This window comes from Pelophylax lessonae (genome assembly GCF_965119305.1).
Source record: "Pelophylax lessonae genome assembly, chromosome: 5".
NCBI lineage: Eukaryota > Metazoa > Chordata > Amphibia > Anura > Ranidae > Pelophylax > Pelophylax lessonae.
Window position 1 is genome coordinate 500,965,656 of NC_138772.1, and position 22,903 is coordinate 500,988,558.

The window sequence follows — 22,903 nt, forward strand, 5'->3', positions numbered from 1 at the left end:
ACTGTATCTGTCCGCCGCAATGTCGCAGCCCAGCAAAAAAAAATCGCAGATCACCGCCATTACTAGTTAAAAAAAAACCACAATAAAAATTACATAAATATTTCCCGTAGTTAGTAAACGCAATAACTTTTGCGCAAACCAATCCAAAAACGCTTATTGCAATTTTTTTTATCAAAAATATGTAGCAAAAAAGAAATTGGCCTAAAATGTTAAAAAATTTAGATTTTTTAATTTTTGGGGGGAATTTCATATAAAAAAATATATTGTTATTTATTTTAAAATTGTCGCTCGTTTTTTGTTTATAGCGCAAAAAGTAAAAATCGCAAAGGTGATCAAATACCACCAAAAGAAAGCTCTTTTTGTGGGGAAAAAAAGGACATCAATTTAATTTGGGTACAGTGTTGCACGACCACGCAATTGTCCGTTAAAGTCACGCAGTGCCGAATCGCATAATAGGCCCTGGTCTTTGAGCAGCCAAATCCTCCGGGGCTTAAGTGGTTAATATGGAGTTCTTCTTTACTGAATTGGCAGCCTCCACTCTTCTGGGAAGGTAACTGCAAGATTTTGGAGTGTGTGTCTGGGAATATGTACCCATCTACCCAAAAGAGAATTTGTTAGATTGTTACTAATATTAGATGAGAAGGTCTGAATTGCAGTTGGTGTTCCAAAATCCAAAAGGAATTTAGTAGGGTTGGGGTCTAGTTCCTCCATCCTAAACACATCAAACCATGCTTTTATAGATCTGGGTTTGTGTATAGGGACTCTGTTATGCTAAAACACATGAGGATTTTCTCCAAACTGTTACAGATAATAGAAATTGAAGTGCCACACCGCTGCTAAGCAGTCCAGATACAACTTTATTGCAATAAAAATCAATGGGGCAATCCAAAAAGTAGCCAGCATGTTTAGGTGCCTCCTTCACCAGGCCGTGATTAAACACAATGTGAACTGTAGTTGCCTAACCAACTGCTGGCAAGGCCTGTACTTGTAATCACTCTAGAAGAAACACTATTAAAAGTCCAGTTAATTTCTATTCTATTCCCTTTGTTTTTTAATCCCTGATGAAGAGGGGGCATTTGAACCTTTCAGAACACATGTATACCGCCCAAAATCTTTGGGTCTCCCTGGAACAAGACTCGATGTAAGTTACCAAAGATAGTCCTTTCTTTAAAACAATAATTTTTATTGATTTTTCACATGAAGAAAAGGTATACAAACATTCAAGATGCATGAGCATAGTTAACAGGACACGTAGAACATAACTCTATAAGGCAACGATGTGGGGGGGGAGGGGGGAAGCAGGAGGGAAGGGAAGAAAGAAGGAAAAAAGGGGGGGGGGAGGGGGGGGAGCATTGTTCCAGATTGGACCTAACAAAATATCAGTAAAGTCTAATAACAGGCATGAAACAAATATGCAACGAGGAAGGTCATATGCCACAACCAGTTAATGGTCAACAGGTGAACAGCGGAAATCAAACAGACATGGATACTGTCTCGTATGAACCCAAAAAAAAAAAAAAAAATAAATAAAATAGAGAAAAAGAAAACAAGTCATGAAAATAATGCACGTCATTCAGCCCTAGATCATATCCCAAAACAAACTAGGATGTACTCCAAGACCCAGCTGACTTGTGAAGGGCCTAAAACAGGGATGTGAGAAAAAAGGACAATGAGGCCGGGCCGGCCCGGAGGGATTCAATCGCCCCTCCCCCGACATCCCAGTGGGAACATACTTGCCAGGGAAGAGGCCGAATCCCACCAGACTACCAAGCGTCAAGGTCACGTTTGGTGATATTTCCAATAACGCCATGATTCGGTAAATTTTTGCAGTGAGATATCATTGGTTGCCAGGGCTTTTTCCAAGCGGTAATTAGCGTTCACTAGTAAGACCAGGTCAGAAAAGCCTGGAATCTCCAGCGATTTCCACCTACGTAGAATGAGCGTTCTTGCCGCTAACAGGATATGCACCACCATTTGTCGGAAGAGCAGTGGGTAGCCGTCGATGCCCAGGTTCAACAGCGCAAGCTCCTTTCTGGGGGGACTAAGGATACCCGTGCAGTCCGCAATACAACAAAATACTTTCTTCCAATAACTAGTGAGTGAAGGACACTCCCAGAGGATATGTACCAGTGTACCCGTTCCCCCACACTCCCGCCAACAGTGCGCTGAAGTGGAGGGGAACAACTTCGAGAGCCTAAATGGGGTATAATACCACCGATTTACGATCTTGAGCATTAATTCCCAATGTGAAGTACAATGCGAGTACCGATATGTGGACAACAAAGCTCTGGACCATTGAGTTGTAGTAAAAGTGGTCGCTAAATCTTCCTCCCACCTTAACATAGACATAGACTTAGGGTTGTCTGCAGAACGGAGTAGGTTCTCATAAAAGAGGGAGATACCTTTGGGCGGACTAGGTTCCACATGATAGTACTCCCAGGATTTGGCGGGGACACGGGCCGTCGTTGGAGGGTGTTTGACTAGGAAGCTGTATATACGATGAATTGTGAAGATTAGCGTGGGAGGGACATTGAAATCCCTTACCAATGAGGCTGGAGAGCGTAGTGCGCCATGTAGATAAAAGTGAGAGAGAGAGGTCATACCTAGATTGACTAGTTGGGTCAGTTGCAGGGAGGGAAGGTGGGCAGCCAGGATGGAGATAGGGAGCGACAAAGAAGCCTGTGAGTGACTATCCGCCTGCCTCTCGCCGGAGAGAGCAAGTTTGCGCCACGCCAAAAGCGAAGACTGCGACGTGGGTGGCAGCTGAGCTAAGGACCAAGGGATCCATAAGTCGCCGAGGAGAAACAGACGGAGGTCCCTAGTGGGAGTGAGATGGCTTTCGAGGTGGACCCATGGAAGGGCGTGGGAGTTAGAGAACCAAGTTTGGATCTGAACCAATCTAGTGGACCATAGATAAAGGGCCAAGTCAGGGAGTTTAGCGCCGCCCAGGGATTTGGGAAGGGTTAAGGTAGAGGTAGCCACACGGGCTCTCTTACCACCCCATACGAAGCCACGCATAGCCCTAGAGAGTGCATCCAGATGTTTTTTGGGAAAGGTGAGGGGGAGCGCTCTAAATATATATAATATTTGGGGCAGGATTGACATTTTGTAGGCGGCCATCCGGCCACCCCAGGAGAGTTCTGTTTTGGATATTACCGACATTTCTTTAGAAGTTTTTTTCAATAAGGCGTCAATATTAGCAGGAAGTAGGCGTTTGGTGGAGGGGGTGATATGAATTCCTAAATAAGGGATGGAGACTTCGGTCCAGGGGTAGGGAAAGTCCCTCTGAAGGCGGTCAGCATCTCGCTTGCTGACACCCATGTTCAGTACTAAAGACTTGGACGTGTTCACCTTGTGGTAGGATATTGAGCTAAATTCTGAGAGAATTCTATGAACGGCCGGGAGAGACTGGTTTGGATTGGTGAGAGCGAGCACGACGTCGTCCGCGAACAAATTAACCGTATGGGAGACGGAACCCAGCTGAAATCCCATCACATCAGTATCCGATCTAATGGCCTCCGCCAGGGGTTCGATCATCAAATTGAAGATCGTAGGTGAGAGGGGACAGCCCTGGCGGGTGCCATTAGTTATATTAAACGGAATCGAGGTTGTGCCAGCAGTGAGGACCTGAGCTGAGGGACATGAGTAAAGGGCAAGAATCGCAGAGAGTATACCACCCGAGAAGCCAAACTTTTCCAGTGTGAGTCGCATGAACAACCAGTTCACCCTATCAAACGCCTTCTCTGCATCCAAGGTGAGGAGCAGAGAAGGCGTTTTAGACGACTCCGCAAGGTGGACTAAATTTATGATTCGCCGGGTGGCATCAGACGTCTGCCTGCCCGGCATAAAGCCCATTTGGTCATTCCTCACCAGCTGGGGGAGGAGGGGCTGAAGTCTGGACGCCAAGATTTTGGCATAAATCTTGAGGTCGCTGTTCAATAAAGAAATGGGACGATAGTTTGCTGGGAGACTGGCATCTTTGCCGGGTTTGGGGATGGTGGTGATGTAGGCACTCAACATCTCTCTTGGGAATTCAGCCCTGTGGATCGCCAGATTGAATACCTCAACTAGATGGGGGCCCAAGGTATCGACGTGAATTTTGTAATATTCATTACCAAGGCCATCTGGACCCGGTGATTTCCCAGTGGGGAGCAGTTTTATGGCTTTGGATACTTCAGTCAGGGTGAATGGGGATGATAAGGACTGCAGCTGATCCACAGTCAGGGACGGTAATTGTAGTTTGTCTAGGAACTGACGAATGAGGGTTGTTGTCGGTTGGGTAGTGTTTGGGTCTAGGGCCAGATTGTATAGGGACCCATAGAAGTTCGCGAATTCATTCGCTATATCCCGGGGATGGGTTAGTCTGGATCCAGTAGTGCGCTGGGAAAGGTGGGAGATGCGTGTGGATACCCTGCGTTGTTTGATCCTTGCTGCCAGAAACTTGCCTGCCCTATTCGCCTGCGCGTAATATTTGAGTTTGAGCACTCTCAATTGGCGGTCGTAGCGTTCCATGAGGTGGGACTTCAGAGAGTCTCTCACTCTGGAGAGCTGCGAGGCAATGGCTTGTGTGGGAGTGGATTTGTGTGTAGTCTCAAGATCGCGTATCTCGGTTAGGAGAGCCGTGAGTTTGCGACTATAAGCCCTACGCATTCTGGCAGATTGTTGAATGCACACACCGCGAATGACCGCCTTGTGCGCTCCCCAGAGCACCCAGGAGTCCGACACGGAGGGAGCATTGAGATTAAAATATTCAGAAAGCTGGTCTCTAATCAGCTTACCAGCAACTGGATCCTGGAGTACCTTGACATCGCAACGCCATACCGACGTCCGTTCCCTGGGTCCAGACTCCTCCAGGACCATCTCAACAGCCGCGTGGTCAGACCACGTGATGTTTTTGATAGCCGAGGAGGAGACTCTACCCAGGATAGGGAGGTCAGCCCAGAACATATCAATACGTGAATAGGAGTTGTGTCTTGAGGAATAAAACGAGTAGTCCCTTTCCGAACCATGTTGGCAGCGCCAAACATCAAATAGTTGTTCCGAGGCTAAAAGAGAGCCCAAGGAGAGTTGTCGGCCCCGGGCGGGCACCGAGGTGTCAAGCCCCGGGTCGACCACTGAGTTCATATCACCACAGATCACCAGATTACCGTAAATGTCACCGGAAACCTTTTTCAGCAACCTAGAGAGGAAGCATTTTTGATGAGTGTTGGGAGCATAGACAGCCACCAGGGTTAATGGCATTGCGTTAAAGTCACCCTGCAGGATAAGGTATCTGCCGTCAGGATCTTGAATCAGCTTATGCATCGAGAAGGCAATCGAGTCTCTCAGAGCTATCAGTACTCCACGCTTCTTCTCCGAGGCGTTGGCGAAAAACAAAGTAGGAAAATTCCTGTGGGAGAACTTGGGCTGATGGTGAAGCTTGAAGTGGGTCTCTTGGATGCATACCACATCAGCACCACTATTGCATAACTCGGTCCACAGGGAGAACCGCTTAACTGGATGGTTCAAACCGTTCACATTTAACGACAAAAATTTGATGGTCATGGAATCATCGGAGAGACGGAGCGGATGGTCTGGTCGGGGGCCAAGGGTGGTGCAGTTCGTTCAGTAACAAAAGGTCCAAAAGTCCGACTGGAGCAAAATGAGGAGGAAGGGAGGAAAGGCAGGGAGGCAGGGTAGGTCTGGTAAACAGTAAAAAAGAGTCTAGGGGCAGGTAAAACCTGCAACCAAAAGAGAGGGGCCAGTAGGTCAACATTACCTAGGCCAGGGACTAACGTTGAACAGGCGTCGTGCTGCGTTCACCTCCGGGTGAGAAGTGTTTAGAGCTGGACCGCTTGCGGGAAGCCACTTGCCAATCTTCTGGGAGGGTCTGCGGCGAGGGAGATCTGGAAGACCGCGACTGAGCGGCTGGCGGATCCGGAGTGATGCCCCAGCGATGCAAAAGGGCCATACCTTCCTCTAGGGAAGCGATCGTAACAGTGTTGCCCAGATGGGTAATAGACAATTGAGCCGGATGTTTCCATTTGTGCACGATTTGGTGGTTCCTCAGGGCTTTTGTTATGGTGGCGAGGTTCCTTCGCTTCTGGAGCGTGTGCCTGGATAAGTCTGGCAGTATCTGGGCCTGCGGGAAATCCCCAGGGAGAGCCTGAAGTTGTCTAGAGGCCAGAAGGATTTTGTCCTTTGTCTGAAAAAAATGCACACGGAGGAGCACATCCCGAGGCAGGTCTTGTGCAATGAAGTGAGGCTTAGGAATCCTGTGGATTCTATCTATCTCCAATTCTGCCGCGGTTAGAGTAGGAACCAGTGCAGAAAAGAGATCAGTAGCCATTTTACGCAGATGTTGGGGCTGCACAGATTCGGGGATCCCCCTTAACTTTAAATTGTTCCTCCGAGACCTGTCCTCCAGGTCTGCAAGCTTGTCTTTTATCCAATCTATATCCTCCGTGTGGTCATTATGAGCTGAAATGAGGGTATTGAGAGACAAAGAGCATTTAGACATGGAGGCCTCAGCAGCATCCATCCTCACCTCCAGCTGCTGCACATCATGTCTTGTTCGGTTAAGGCCTTGCATTAAATCCGTATGAAGAGATGACCAGAGGGAATGTAGCATTCCTTTAAGCAGAGTGCCAGAAATCGGGTGATCACCCACTGGGAAGGCGGCAAAAGGATCCGCAGACATTGTGCTCGATCCCCCAGGCTCCCCAGAGGAAGGTGCAGATTGATCCATCCCGCATGGCTGAGCGGGATCGGGGGGGGGAGAGCCCCAGCGGGGACGCTGCTTGGCCGGACTCCTTGAGGAGGGAGAAGGGGGAGAGGATGCCCCGGATGAGTTGCCACTGTCCGGGTTGGCCACTTGCCTGTATGGCTGTGCTCCGCCGCCCTGACTCCCTCCTCGGCTGGGTGCTTGCTGCGGGGGCCGGCCGGCGCCATCTTGCCGGAGTCCAGCCGAGCTGGATATAAGAAATCCGTCCAGCTTGCGCGACTGAGACGATCCCTTCTTGTTCCTCATCGTTCCCGGAGTCGATAGGGAAAAGTTGCGGCGTTTGGCGCCCGCTGTGTAGGCTGTAGTCGGAGGATGTCCCGGGTGGCCGAGCGGAGCTGAAGGATTAAGCGGCCATCTTCAGCGCCGGAAGCCACGCCCTCCTCAAGATAGTCCTTTCTTGAACAGGCGCCCCCCTCTCTTGCTTTCATCACTACCACTACCATCCCCAACTTTAACAGAACTTAAAAGATATTTTAAATGGGGGGGGTGACTGCCAAGGAAGATACAGGAGCTCCACACGCCCGCCCGCCGGCAATTAGGCTCTACATCAGAGCCACCTGCACTTCTGAGATGCATTCTGTCCTCTTCCAGCCCTCTGAAGCTCCTCATGCCCCGTCGCCAGGGAGAGCCTCTACAGCCGCAGAAACTGTAGGGTTTCTTCCTGACAGTGAACTGGTGGCTAAAACAAAATGACGGCGGAGACCAATCTGCACAGGCTGCAAATGGACCTGAACAGTGTTTTCCTTAACCACTTAAGCCCCGGAGGATTTGGCTGCTCAAAGACCAGAGCCTATTTTGCAATTTGGCACTGCGTGAATTTAACGGACAATTGCGCGGTCATGCGACCCTGTACCCAAATGAAATGTCCTTTTTTCCCCCACAAACAGAGCTTTATTTTGGTGGTATTTGATCACCTGTGCGATTTTTACTTTTTGCGCTATAAACAAAAGAATAGCGTCAATTTTGAAAAAATAACAATATTTTTCACATTTTTTATATGAAACCCCCCCCCCCCCAAAAAAAAATGTAAAAATCTAAATATTTTAACATTTTAGGCCAATTTGCTTTCTGCTACATATTTTTGGCAAAAAAAATCGCAATGGGCATATTTTGATTGGTTTGCGCAAAAGTTGTTGCGTTTACTAACTAAGGGAAAGATTTATGTCATTTTTATTGTTTTTTTTTTTAACGAGTAATGGCGGTGATCTGCGACATTGCAGCGGGACTGCGACATTGCAGCGGACAGATCGGACTCCTGACTAACATTTTTGACACTTTTAGGAGTACCAGTGACATTACTACAGTAATCAGTGCTATACATATGCACTGTTACTGTAAAAATGACACTGGCAGGGAAGAGGTTAAGTTTACTAGAGATCAAGGGGTTAAGTGTGTCTCTAGGGGCGTTCTTCTAACTGTAGAGGGGTGTGGCTTTTGATGTAACCACAGAGACATACAATCCTACATAGCAGGATGGTATGATCTCTGCTGTTACATCAGGGAGAATGACAGGCGGCTTTGTTTACATCAGCCGCCTGGCTTTCTCCCTCTCCAGCGGGAGATCGCGAGTAACCAGTGGACATCGGAGCCGCAGGTCACTCTGGGACCTCCGTGAACGAGCGGGGGCGGGAGCGTGCCTCCGGCGGCGCGTTGGCCCCCACAGGCTCCTGGGTCAGTGACGTAGTACTACGTCACTTTGCCCAGGAGGGGCTCACCGCCGCAGTAAATGTACTTGCAGCGTTCGGCAAGTGGTTAATGCATTCCCTGCATTAAGGAAAAAAATGTTTTAGTATGTGTATTATACTCTCAGCCCCATTATACTTACCTGAGCCCAATCTTGTACCCATTTCCAGTGGCTCTCTCCTCTTCTCAAAATTATACCATGGCAAAATGGTGCTAACACTGGCCACTAGAGGTGTAGGGACTAAGGCACAATGGCACCTTATGCTGCTGTGGAATCAGAGCATCAGGAAAATGGCATCCAATCAGACTATATATAAGTTGGCACAGTGTGATGGCGGGTATATCCCCCTGAGGAAGCCACATGACCCTGTGGCGTAACGCATAGGGAAGGGGCCAATCTGTCATCATGTGTCGTTGTAATACTGTCTGATTGTCTTATACCTGCACTGTGAGGGCTGAATGCTTTTTACAGTTTGGTGCACTCTAAGCACCAGGAAGACGTGAGTGTTTTTATATTTAGTGTTTAATAAACCAATTGTTTTAAACAGATAAAGCACTATGTCCAGCTTTCTCTCTTTATGATTTGGGCATATGGAGATAAGTGTAAGAGAAGGAGGAATCTAAACCCAAGATTGCCACCAAAGGAGTGAAACAGCATAAAACAGATCCCCAGAGAGGGACAAAAGAACATATAGACCATTGGATGGTCTTATCCCCTAGGTGAGGGCACATTGGATGAGGGGATTATCACTAATGTGGATGATTGGAGCACATAGTGGTGAACACTAATTAGGGAGCAGTAATTTGGATATGCGAAAACAAGCCTGTTTTTTATGAAAGACTGAGCATATGCAAGCAAATTCATATCAAAGGACACTTTACGGAGTGATGCAATGTTTTGTTTTGGTAATGATACAGTATATATGGTTTTATACAGGGGCGTAACTACAGGGGTTGCAGGGGTTGCAATCGCTACCGGGCCCCATGCTCCAGGGGGCCCGGTAGCAAACCAGTGGGTAAACTTCCAGGATCGCAAAGGTCACACTTGCAACCGGACCCTGGCATTGCACCACTGTGGGGAGGCCCCAAGATTGCAGGAAGGGGGCCCACTGCAGAACTTGTGAAAGAATCCTGCTGCGGGACCGTAATAAAAGGCCATGCAACGAGTGTAAAGAGCCCCAGGATTAGTGGGAAGAGCCCTGGGCTTGAAGGTAAGGGCCCCGGCCAGGGGTCTGGGGGGCCCTTCATGGTTTCTTGCATCAGGGCCCTGAAGGTTCTAGTTACGCCTCTGGTTTTATATGATATGCTGATTCTTAAGATTTCTATTTAAACAGACTTAAATATGAGCTCTTGAGCATTTGGGAGCATGGCACCACTTTTGAATATAATTTTGCACATTGATACATGTTTAGAGAGTGTGTATGGGTGTGAGAAATCTGCTTTGTAAGTTTTGTAGTCTTATAGCACTCAATAGCACAACATAGCAGCGCACAAGTACACCCATTTTTAATTATCTCTCCTCTTTTCCCTACTCACACAGGCTTTGCTTAGAGCAGTGAGAGCTATTGGCTGACACTGCTTTCAATTAAATCCTGTGACGAAGGAGAGGGGGCGGGGCCAAGCCTTGCTGTCAGTAACTATAGATGCAGGCAGTGCAGCTCAGGATTGAGTCTGCAGGTGTGCCACTATAGGAAGCAGCTTCCAATGGTAGCATACCAAGAAATTGAGGAGCCAGGAGCACTGGTGGGGGACCCAAGAAGGGGAAGATCAGGGCTGCTCTATGCTATCATTTTGCACAGAGCAGATAAGTACATGTTTGTTATTTTAAGAGAAAATTCACATTTTTCTGAAAAATAATAAATACACATCTTTTTGCAGGTAAAAATGTAATTTTTTTTTTCACTAGAACTTGTAAAGCATTGCTTCCGTGACCAGCAGATCAAGGGTGCAATGCCAGGCTCCTGCAGACTCTCAGTATACTGTCTGCCATTCCTCCCATATGGGCAGGCAGTTACTGATTTTCATCAAGAATCAATTAATTATGAGAGAGCTCACCAGCATCCTCACAGTTCATTGAGAACTACAAGCCATCAACCGCGGTGGTCAGCAGTGCTTGTAGTTTAATAATTCACAGAACCCTGTGCATGAATGACGTGGGTGTGTGAGTGGAGCCCTGCGAGGAGAAGATCCTCCACCAGCTGTCATATTGAGGGGGGTTGGGGGGGCAGGAGCTGGAACATGTTACATTTTCCAAAAGTGAACTTATCATTTAATTTCTCTTAGTAAACCAGGGTCAGAGTTTTGGGAATGTACACACATAATGGGCTTATAAGTATGTAAATAGGAAGTGCATATGTGACCATACAACATAATTACAAATATTATGAAACCTACGATTGCATCCAGTGGGCATGCCGCTCCAGGTGAGATCAGGAAGACATGTACGGCTGGTGGATCCATGCAGTAGATAGCCTTTCTTGCAAGAGAACTGAACAACTCTTCCCACCTTTTTAATAATGAAAAACAAGAGCACACAAAGATATTTTATATTGATTTTATATTTTTTGTACTATGTTCAGTACTACAAAAATGTAAAAATAAAAGATACATATTAATGTAGTCAGGTGAATAAACAATATTACATATACATATGTTACATATAGCACCTGCAATCTTTTTACAATATGCTAAAAATAGACCTGATTGACTCAAAGATGGAACCCTCCACCTCCCGGCTAGAAAAGACAGCAGCCTCTTAATTACTGCAAGAAGACAGAATGCCAGAGTGTATAAAGGTAGTTCTGGGCTTTCTTAGAATGTCCAGCATGTTTTTTTTTTTGCAAAGTCATAGATGCATCCTGCAATAAAAGTTTATTTGTAAAGTATAAATAATCATAATAATAATATTAATAATAATAATGAAAATAATAATAATAATACGGTGTATCCATATCCAACCCAGGCTTTTTTTCTTTGCTTTTACCTGGGGATCCTGCCAGTAACACGCATTCTATCCTAGGGTGACAATGCTCACACACTGTACTGTATCACTGAAGGAACATTATGGTCACGTTACTACATAACAGAATGCCTCTCCCTTTCTTAGGCATTAAAAGCAGGTGTTTGAGAGGCGTTAACCCCCCCCCCCCCCCCAATGCCTTTGCACAAGATACAATAGACAGCACATAGTGCTGTTCACACTAACAAAACATGAAACGTTAGCGTCGTCGTGTCACTTTGAAGCCTCATGTTGAGTCAGGAGGCGCTTAAAGCCTAGCAACACCTCCAATTCAAGTCTATGGTAATGCTTTGGAAACTCTCTGGCCAGGGCCGTATTTAATATTGATTGGGTCCTGAACAAATATTTTCTTGGGCCCTCCCAAATCCACTTATTAACCATTTGCAGGCAGCGCAGGCTCAAGGGGCAGCTGCTTTGGGCCCCATAACAATGACTGGGCCCAGGGCAGTTTCCCCTTTTGGCCTGTGCTAAAGATGGCCCTGGTTCTGGCAGGCAGTTGTAGAGCAGTTCTGGGGCGTTAAGATTAGCTTATTAACTGTAATGGAATAGGCCTTTGTGGAGCAGTTTTAACGCACCTTTACACTCGTCAAACGCTTCAGAACTGCACATAGGGCATTTGGGGTGCATTTTTAACTCGTCATTAATACTTAAAAAAATGCCTGTCTAAGGCCCATACTGAAGCTCATTAAAGCACATCTAATGCACAAACTAATGCTATAGGAGCATTTGTTAAGCGTTAAACATTTTGTCAAGTGTGAACAAGCCCTTAATCTCCATAGCATGGTGGGAGGTGTTCTTTGTTCTGTCTGCGGCTAAGTAGGCAGGGTTAATAATACTGCTCGAGCTTACAGTAATGCAGAAGTTATGAGTTCACTGGATTTCTGTCAGATCAACAAACGATTTTCTGTACTTGCATCATTTTAGAGAGATAAAACATGGGATCGGGAACATTTTTTTTTTTTTTTTTTTAATATACACTTAAAGTATGATATTACACAAGTTGGTAATTGCTTTACTCTCATACAACATTTTATTGGAACAGAGAAATGTATAGTAAACTTTCCCAAGTAATCAAAATTAATCTTAATGACTAATTTGAACTAATGTAAGGTGAAACCTCACTGTGCTCTATGGGTTTCACTTCATTGTTCTATTCTCAGTTTTATATTAATTATAAAAGAGAAATAAAAGAGCAAACCAAGAATGCAAATGAGTAACAACGTTTGACATACAGAACAATGAGAAGAAGTGCAAAGATTGGTAACAGAGTAAAATAAACAACAGTAACTACAGATAAATCGTGAGGGTTGGTAGACAAGGGGCAGTAAGATGGGTGTTCATGAGAGAGTGATGACTGGCGCTGCCAACCCACAGGCACCCAGGAGAGGGAGCACGCTGTGCCAAGGCGGGGAGGCGCAACCAATCAACTGTTGTACTGAAAGGGAACAGTTCCCAAGTTTACAGTACCGTGTGAGAAGAGGCAGGGGGGTGAGAGGGACCTCACGGGTATCCAACCAAACAGGAGAAACATGGGTTACAGTCAGGCAGAATGAGGGAGTAGGTTGAGCACAGTAACCATTAAGCTGTAGGTAAAATCACAAGGCAGAGCCAACCTGAAACGTTGTAGGTGCTACAATATATGTGTGCAGAAGGGAGGAAGTAGGGCAGGGAGGGGGGTGGGACAGGGAGAAGGGGGTAACAAGAGGGGACAAGGAGAGAGGGGGAGAGGGATGGAGGGAGGGGGGAAGAGGAAGGGGAAGGACCGCCGGGGGGGGGGGCAGTACGTAAGGAGTGGAGGTATTGAAACCCCAGGTATGGTTTAGGGCATCAATAGGGAGTTATCAAAATTGGGGGGAAGAAAATTGTTCACCCAAGGCTGCCAGAGTCTATTAAAATTTATCGACTTTATCTGTCAGGACAGCATCGATTTTAGCATGAATCATAGCGTTGGTGATTCGGTGTTTCACTTCAGGCAAAGGTAGATGAGGGGATTTCCACGTTTTCACAATGGTTTGTTTAGCCGCTGTACCATAAACAATTTTTATTGACTTGCAATGCTAACTTGCTAGAAAATTGACATTCCAAAAGTGTCAATATTCTAGCACAGCTCTTGCAAGCCATAGACCTCTCCCATTTTGACAGTGTCTGATTACTATCTCTGCTGACCCAGTTCCTCTGCCCCTGACATCACCCCCTTATATAACCTTTTACGTAGCAGCTGGGGATGAGTAAAATGAATAACACTACTTGAGTGATAGTCTACTGAATTTCTCACATCAAAGATGGTAGCACCCAGCAGCAGTCTCAGGGCTTTTGGATAGCTACACAGTAGAGGCTTTCACAGGTAAATGGCATGCCTAAAATACATTAACTGCACATATACAGTAATATTATGGGAAGATTGTTGTAGAAATGAATGGTCTGGTGACAGAGTCTCTTTCATGTATATTTTATACCTTTAGAAAAAGCTACACGTACCTGGTAGCCATATGTGTTATTTTGGAATCCATGACGAGGGGTGCCTGGGTTGTCACAAGATGTCCATGTGGGCTCTTAGAAACAGAAAGCCATAGACATGTAAGATAAAACACAAACCAAATCTTTCTTTCTTTTTTTTTTTTTATTAAAGATCCACAATCTAAAGTAAATTTCATAAAGTATTTTTATATACCATCAGAAAACAGAGAGTCATCTTCTATCCTGGGGTTAAAAAGAACAATTTGCTCAGCTTAGTTTTCTATACCTTATATCTTAGACAGTGAAAAACTCTCTTTTTTTTTGTTCCCACTAGTCACTTCTTACCACTTTTATGTTATGTAGCTCTTGATTTCATCACATGCTGGAAAATAAGCCCCTGGTATATATATCATTTTATCTAAAGTACCCCCAGAAGACTCTCTATATTATCTAGTATGTTTGAACATATTTCTAAGAGACTCTCTAATGAAATATTCCTACAAAGCCTGCTTCAAATAAAATATATTATTTGCAAAAATATTAAACTTTCTCTCTGAATTTAATTTTGCAAGAAGTATTGAACTTGTGCACTCCAAAGGGTACACATCTATACTAATAAATGTATATTTTTCACCTTCTTCCTATTTAGTTCAGGTAGCCACAGTGAGCTTGCCAAAAAAGTGAGCACGTAGGGAGCTTTTTCCATATAGCAAACACACTGGATGCCTTTGCTGCCACCGTGCTATGTGCTGGGTGTCCATTGTGCCCCCATGCCTTTAAGGAGGATTGGGCTACCTCTAGGCCCACCTTCCCCCTATCTATCCATTAGAACGCATGTGCTCCCACTGTGGAGACTCTCATAGATTTACAGGAGTTAGGTCTGCAAGTAATACAGGGTGCCGTGAAGTGGCCCTGCTGTTTATGCATGCGTTTGCAAATGGGTGCTAACTAAACCCCTGTTTTTACCGCATACTGTTAGACAGGTTAATTTGGTTGGTAAGCAGACAGGTTTGTGAGTTGAGCTCGGAATTTTTCTGGTTTTGTCTAGCGTTTCCACTTTTTGTCTAAAAGCCTAGCTGTTTTGTTCACTGCAGCTCCAAGCCTATTCCGACACTTCCCACATATATGTAAAAATCAGCAAGTTTGCTAGAAAATTACTTGGAATCTCCAAACATTATATATATATATATATATATATATATATATATATATATATATATATATATATATATTTCTTTTTTTTTAAGCAGAGGCCCTAGAGACAAAATGGTTGGTTTTACATTATTTTTTATGTCGTGGTATATGTGCAGCAGTTTGTCAAACACATTTTTTGGGGGGAATAATACATTTTAATGAATTTTAGTGACCCAGCGCCTAATTAGCTCGCTAGGATCACTTTTACAACAAAGAGCATCACCGGCTGAAAAAAAAAAACATACCAGGATGAGGCCTGTAGCTGCAGGCCTCATCTTGGCATAACCATTTATACCTCACAATGTACCGATACATCACAGTGGCTGAAGTGATTTACATATACAGTAGTGATGGCGAACCTTGGCACCCCAGATGTTTTGGAACTACATTTCCCATGATGTTTATTCACTCTGCGGTGTAGTTGGGCATCATGGGAAATGTAATTCCAAAACATCTGGGGTGCCAAGGTTCGGCATCACCGATATATAGTATTCTGTATAGGCTCAATTTGCAAAGATAATAAGGGTAAGGATCTTTATTTCCAGTTGTGTGACTTTAAATTCCAAATCTCCAAATTTGGGTTCCAGCAAAAAATAAAACAAAACCGTCACTTTTTAAAAATAAGGATTAGTATCCTGATATATGTCCTCATTCACACTTGTATGGGAATTTATCGAAACTGGCGCAGAGAAAATCTGGAGCAGCTGCTCACAGCAACCGATCACCTGCTAACTTCAGCTTGATCAGTTAAGATTTGAAAATAAACAAGGCCCCAGAGTTTAGTTGTTAATGGAGGGCACACGTGCCTCTTCTAGCTCTGCTGTTGGCAGCCAGACAAACTCTTTGAGAAATCCAATGAAAAAAAGGGCATCCAAGAGGTGCTGGGACTTTGACATCGGTTTAAAAAAGGTAGTGAGAGGGCAAGAAACTGTTGAAGAGCCGACTGGCTTAGGTTAGGCTGCTCACAACAGCCAAGATTACCCTACTGTGGGTACTCCAGCAGGTTACCAGGAAAAAACATGCCGTAGAATCGGACATTATTAACTTTGAAAATGAACCCATTGCACCTTAATACTTAATATCTGATGTTTCCTTATTTCTTCATCTTCCATTCATTGCATATATGCATGTTTGTGAATTAGTGGGTATTTTTGCATGTACGTATGTGTACACACATGTATATGTATGTTATTCATGATGTTTTACAATTGTTAGGCTCATGATTTTATCAGTCCCAATTATTTTTAATTTTAATATGTTTTATTATAGCCCTGATGAAGGGGGAGTTCCTGTGAAACCCCCAAAACACATTGGCTGTAATTTAACACAACATCATTAAATTAATTTGGACTCTTATGTTTTGGTCTGGTGCTCCTTCCATATATGCATGATAAACTCTATGAGGCACTGACAGCTGCTGCAACTGGATGGGGCAAAATGGTGCACCTAGGTCTACTTATGTTTAGAGCAGTATGTTCCCAGAGGTGAATGCTTGAAACAAAAACATTCTATATTCTGGGCATTCATCCCTGGGTGCATACTGCCCTAAACCTTCGTTTATCTAGGTGTACTGTCAAGCTGCAGCTGCTATCAGACTCTCATTGAGTTTTCTAGGCTGCCAACCGCGGGGGTTGGTTGTGTACTTCTCCACAGCTAAATGCCAGAGCCTCATGCACAAAGCTAAACGTTTATTATGCATAAGGCGTTAACTTTGTGAATAGAGTTTATTATGGTATACTATCTTGCACACACATGAATTTTGGTTTCGATATGCTATTTAATTTCCCACTATACACTTCCGGTTCCCTCTGAGAATTGCAATAACAGATTGGTGACAGGTGATCTGATTGGATGTACGTATGCAGGGGCAACCAAACAAAGCCCTCTATTCACACAGATCTTGGCTGCCCTTTGCATCAACTAGCTGACAGAAGAGGAATTGAAGCAACATCCACTGGAGTCTACTGAGTGGCAGAGGTAAGTAGTTTGTGGTTCTTTTTGTAATGACATCTTTAAGGGGGCCATTGGATCTAAGATCTGTTTCACACTTCAGATCAATTTTGAGTTATCATACACACATTTTTCCTATAACACATACTAAATAATAGTGATAACCATAAATAATGGTGAACTTTTTTTTTTTTTTTTCTAGAACATGAGCCCTTACTACAATAGGTTAGAATGTGTCACCGAGGAGTTGATTTACTAAAACTGGAGAGAGCAAAATTTGGGCCAGCTGTTCATGGTGTCCAATCAGCTTCTAGCTTCTAACTTCAGCATGTACAATAAGACTTTGACAGAGTTGCACCAGATTTTGCACTCTCCAGTTTTATTAAATCAACCCCTGTGTGCCTTGTGAATGCTCGCCATACTTTACCTATACAGCGTGGAGGAGAACCACTCCAAGTTCCATCTGCTTGGCATATCCTAGTGCCAGAACCAACCAAGATGTAAGGTGGACTGCATACAAAAGACACTTCTGATTGGTAAATGAAGCTTTTGCCTTCTCGCTTGCCATTTGATGGTATCCCAGGATCACCACAAAATTTTGCTGCAGGGGGTAAAAAATTGACTGTTAAATGCTGCTAAATTGTATCTTTGTTCATACAATAACTGTGCAGTTTTAGTACAGAAACACTGGAAATGCTAAGCTACGTTCCCACCTCTACATTATTGGTGTGGTGTAATGTGCATTTTAGGTGGGTTTAACATGCAATACCTGGAACCTGCATTATGTTGGGAACAGAAACAAGGATACAGCAAACATGATTTTAATACAATGCACCAGTGGGAATACAGTCTAAATGAATCCTACTATTTTCTTTTTGTTTGTTTTTTTAGTTTTCCATACCCGAATTTCTCAGCCAATGGCACAATCTTGGGTACTAAAGGCTCTGATTTTTTTTTTAAATCTCCACCTCCCTTTTAAAAATGTAAACATTTTGAAAATTGTATATAAATGATTTGAATACGTATTTTAGTTATTTAAAATCATAATAGATTGTTTCAAAAATGTTTATACACAATTTCTGTAGACAATTAGTTCTGTAGACAAAACAAGTGAGAGTATGTTTCCCCTTCAATAGTAATCACTAAAACAAGAGTCCCCAATGGAAGATTTTTTCTCTATTGCCGACAAAGGTTTTAACCCTTCCTTATTTAATTAAAATTATTTAAAACATTTACCTTTAGATACACTTTAAAGTGGACTTTTCCTCCCTTAATAAACTGCCAACACTAATATAATGTATGTAGTAACACATTAAAACACATGAACTGACATATAGTTGCATGCTTCTTTATTGTTTTTTCTTCTAATCCTACAGGTCTGTCCACCCCCTTTCCTAGGAAACCTGTGCTAACATTTTTTTTTTTGTAAATTCAATGTTTATTGAAGGTATAGAAAGGATAAAGGTATACAAGTCAACAAAGGCAGTTAATTGAAATACAGCCGAGCATCAAGAAAACAGCATTACATGAGGCGTAAATCAGATAAACATAGCCGTATGCGAAAAATGATAATATATATCGCAGCAGTGTACGTTTCAGGATGGCCGGTCCCAGAGAGAACCACACCCCTACCGGCTTCTGTCACATGGCCGGCATACCGGAGCGTGGAGGGTACCTCACGGGGTCGCCAATCCAAGGAACCACAAGAAGGTAGTAGTGTCACGTATACCTTATAGGAACTGGGGAAATTTTCAAATAAGAAAAAGAAAAACAGGTAGAAGAAGGAAAGAGCAAAGATCAGGAAGCACCACATCGGAAGGGGACGACACAGGGAGGAGGGGGGGAGGGACGACATAACACACATAAAAAGGGACAAGGGGGTGAGTAAGTAGGGGAGAAGGCCATCGAGTGCGAGCAAATCAGCTATGCGACAAGGCCTCGGTATTCTGTGGTCGAGCTGAACTCATGCCAATAAAACCAACGTTTGAGGAACCCATCTCTAGTGCCCCGCTCGGCCGCCAGCAAGTCCTCCATCTCATTAATAAACGCTACTTTGCGCAACCACATCGCCACAGTAGGAGGACGGGATTGCTTCCATAGGAGAGGAATACAGCTCTTGGCTGCTGTTAGCAGTATCGGCAAAATTGACTTCCGATAAGACGCCCTTGGGAAGCTGTGATGGTGAAGGAGGAAGAGGGCTGGTTCCAGGGTAAGGGTGTGATCTGTGAATTTTTGGATAATACGGAGGACCTCCGACCAAAAATACTGTAATTTTTTGCAAGACCAAAAAATGTGGAGGAGGGATCCCACCTCCACGCCACATCGCCAGCAAAGATCAGAACAGGAGGGGAACATCCTTCGAAGTTTAACCGGGGTATAGTACCACCTGGTCAAGAGCTTATAACCCATCTCCTGGTATTTAGAGCATGTGGAGGTTTTGTAGGTGAAGAAGAGGATACGTTCGACGTGATAATCCGAAAGGGAAACACCCAAATCACGTTCCCATAGAGACATGTATGGGGGTCTGGAAGGCTGTCCGGGTGACGTCACGATACGATAAAGCAGGGAAATAGCATGGCGCACCGGAGCATCCGATGCGCACAACTCCTCAAACGGCGTGAGGCGTCTGGAAAAAGAGGTCGCCGGCGGTAGCGATTGGAGAAAATGGGCAAGTTGCACCCTCTGCCAGAACGACAGGGTGGCAAACATGGTGCTCGACAATAGGGTCTGGCGAGACATCCAACAGTCCCCGCTGAGAAAATGTCTGGCTTGGTAGACACCGTTGGCCCTCAACACACAGAAGGCCGGATCCTGTAGGCCAGGGGAAAAGTCTGGGTTTCCCACAATCGGGAGCAGAGGTGAAGGTAAAGACGTGAGAAGGCCCTCTTTACAGAGCCTGCGGCCCAGCTGCAACGTGGCCCCAACAGTCGGGTGATCCAAGACCTCCCCCGGCAGGGGAGATGACCCCCACAGTAGACATTCCGGGGGAGAGCCCCCGCCAAGCTGTTCGATCCGCACCCATTGTTTCAATGGGCCATGTAGATGCCAATCCAGAATCCTGGCCAGGTGGCATGCAGCAGAGTACATGGTGGCATCCGGGAAGGCCATTCCGCCGCTGAGCTTGGGCATGCGAAGAAGTTTCAATGCCAATCGGGGAGGGCCTCGGGTCCACAGGAATTTACGAAATGCGCCGTTCACCGTACGGAGGAAGGTCAACGGAATAACTATCGGAAGGGCCTGGAGCACATAAAGCAAACGGGGCATGACAGTCATTTTAATAATATTACAACGCCCAAACCAGGAAAACATGCCCTTCTGCCAGCCGTCCAGGTCCCTCCGGATGCGTGCAAGAAGAGGAGGGAAATTGCAGTCAAAGATGCGTTTGGGGCAGTTGGGGAGGGAGATGCCCAAGTATGTGATATGGGAGGAGCTCCACTTGAATGGAAAATCGCTTTTGAGAAGCTGAGACAAAGCGGGTGGCATCGCTACCGGGAGGGCCTCCGATTTTTGAAAGTTAATTTTGTACGAGGACAAGGCTTCAAATATGTGAAACTCCCGCATAAGATTCGGTAAGGAGATCAGCGGCTTAGTAAGGAAGAAGAGGAGATCATCCGCATAGGCCGCCACCTTAGGGGCGAGCGACGTTGAAAGTGGTAGGCCCGTGACATCGGGACTGGCCCTGACGGAACGCAGAAAGGGCTCGAGAGTCAGCACAAAAATCAGGGGAGAGAGAGGGCAACCCTGTCTCGTTCCGTTCCTGATCTCCAACGGGTCAGAGAGGAGACCATTAACCTTTACACAAGCAGACGGTCGCGAATAAATCGCCCGGATCCAAGCCATCATACGCTGTCCTAAGCCTACATGCTCCATGGTTTCCAGGAGGAAGTGCCAATTCACTCGATCGAACGCCTTTTCGGCGTCCGTCGAAAGAAGCAGCATAGGGGTCCCCCGTGAACAAGCCAGGTGAAGGAGATCGATCGCCTTTGTGGTGTTATCGCGAGCCTCCCGAGAGGGTATAAAACCCACCTGATCGTCGTGTACTAACTGCGGGAGATAGGGGGCCAGACGTGATGCCAATATTTTTGTAAAAAGCTTCAGATCAATATTGAGGAGCGAGATAGGACGATAGTTCTGGCACAGAAGAGGGTCCTTGCCTTCCTTCGCTATCACCGTGATATGTGCCCGAAGAGAGTCCAGCGGAAAGTCTGCACCCAAACCCGCCGCATTATAAGCCGCCAAGAAGTGAGGGGAGAGGACATCTTCAAAGCACTTATAGTAGGAAAGCGAATAGCCATCAGGTCCCGGGGCTTTGCCCCTCTGAGTCCCTGCCAACGCACAAGAAAGCTCGGTCGGCCGAAGCGGTTCATCCAGCTGCTCCAAGGCATCCGATGGGAGACTCGGAAGGCCCGATGCTCGAATATACTCCTGAATGCGTGTCCGAAGAGCATCCTGAGTGGAGGCCGAAGAGTCCGCGGAAAGGTTGTACAGGGAGGCATAGTAGTGGCGAAACACCTCCGCTATACGCTCCGTAGCCTGGACCTTTTGTTGGGAGGGGGAAAGTACCGCAGGGATAAACGCCTGCGCTCTCTGCTGACGAAGCGCATGTGCCAAGATCTTACCGCATTTGTCCCCATGCTCGTAGAAGATACGTTTGCATTTAGTGAGGGAGGCCTTTGCTGTAAAGAGGGTCAGAGATCGCAGTTGCTCACGGAGGACCGTTAGCTCCTGCAGGGCGGCCTGAGCCAGAGATCTCTTATGAGCAGCTTCCAGCTTACCGATACGCGAAAGAAGATCCTGCATTTGGCGGATCCTTTCTCTTTTGCGGCGCGAGCCGATGTTAATCAGAATTCCCCGCATGTAGCTTTTGTGGGCCTCCCACACCATCAAGGGGGGACTATCCGGGAGGGCATTAGAGGCAAAGAACCGACCCAGTTCTAAGCGTAATTCAGACAGGGTGGACGGGTCTTGCAAGAGACTGTCATTGAGCCGCCATTGCCATTGGTGTTGCTCTGGGGTCCTCAAGTCCAGCTCAAGGACCACCGGAGCGTGGTCCGATACCGTGATGTTGCCCAAAGAGGCCGACACCGTCCTGCTCAGCAGGGCCTGAGGTAACATGAAATAGTCGATGCGCGAGTAGGAGTCATGCGGAGGAGAATAGAAAGTGTAATCTCTATCTGTTGGATGTAGGGCCCGCCACACATCCACCAGCCGAAAAGCATGGAAGGTCTTCTTAATGCGCCGCAACGCTGCATAGGAGATGTGGGAGGCACCTCGGGAGGCATCCAGTTCTGGATCTAAGGCTAGATTAAAGTCGCCGCCCAACAGGACCTGCCCCTCCATAAAGTCATGTAATTTAGAGGACATCAGTTCAAGGAACGACACCTGGTCAGAGTTAGGCAAGTATAAGTTCGCCAAAGTGACGAGCACGGAGCCTAGACGGCCCTTAACAAATAGAGCTCGACCCGTGTCATCGCTCCATGAATCTAAAAACGACCACGGAGTCCGGCTACCAATCAAGATACTGACGCCTCTGGATTTAGATTCAGAGAAGCAACCATGGTAGACCGTGGGGAATCGTCTATTGCCCAACTTAGGAATTTTTGTAGATTTGAAATGGGTTTCCTGCAGGAAGCCGACGTGGGCTCGAAGGCGAGAGAGTTCAGTCAATACGATGGAGCGTTTTTCGGGGGTGTTGAGTCCCTTGACATTCAGCGTGACCAAGCGGACGGGATCGACTCGGGGGACGGCCATCTCCCCACAAGGTTCACGAATACACAAACAGAGAGGAGAGTCCCAGGGAAAAAAAAAAAAAAAAAAAGGGGGGGGGGTAGGGGAGA

At 45.8% G+C, this 22,903-nt stretch overlaps 1 protein-coding gene across 1 annotated transcript in view; it reads right to left on the reverse strand.

Moving 5' to 3' along the window:
- Positions 1-22,903, reverse strand: part of CSMD3 (CUB and Sushi multiple domains 3) — a 1,619,578-nt gene that overhangs the window by 39,062 nt on the left and 1,557,613 nt on the right. The window contains exons 62-64 of the mRNA XM_082258441.1: positions 17,494-17,667; positions 13,944-14,017; positions 10,841-10,952 (exon numbers count right to left, since the gene is read on the reverse strand). Of these exons, the coding sequence (XP_082114567.1) occupies positions 10,841-10,952; positions 13,944-14,017; positions 17,494-17,667 (360 nt within the window). The remainder of the gene's footprint in view (positions 1-10,840; positions 10,953-13,943; positions 14,018-17,493; positions 17,668-22,903) is intronic.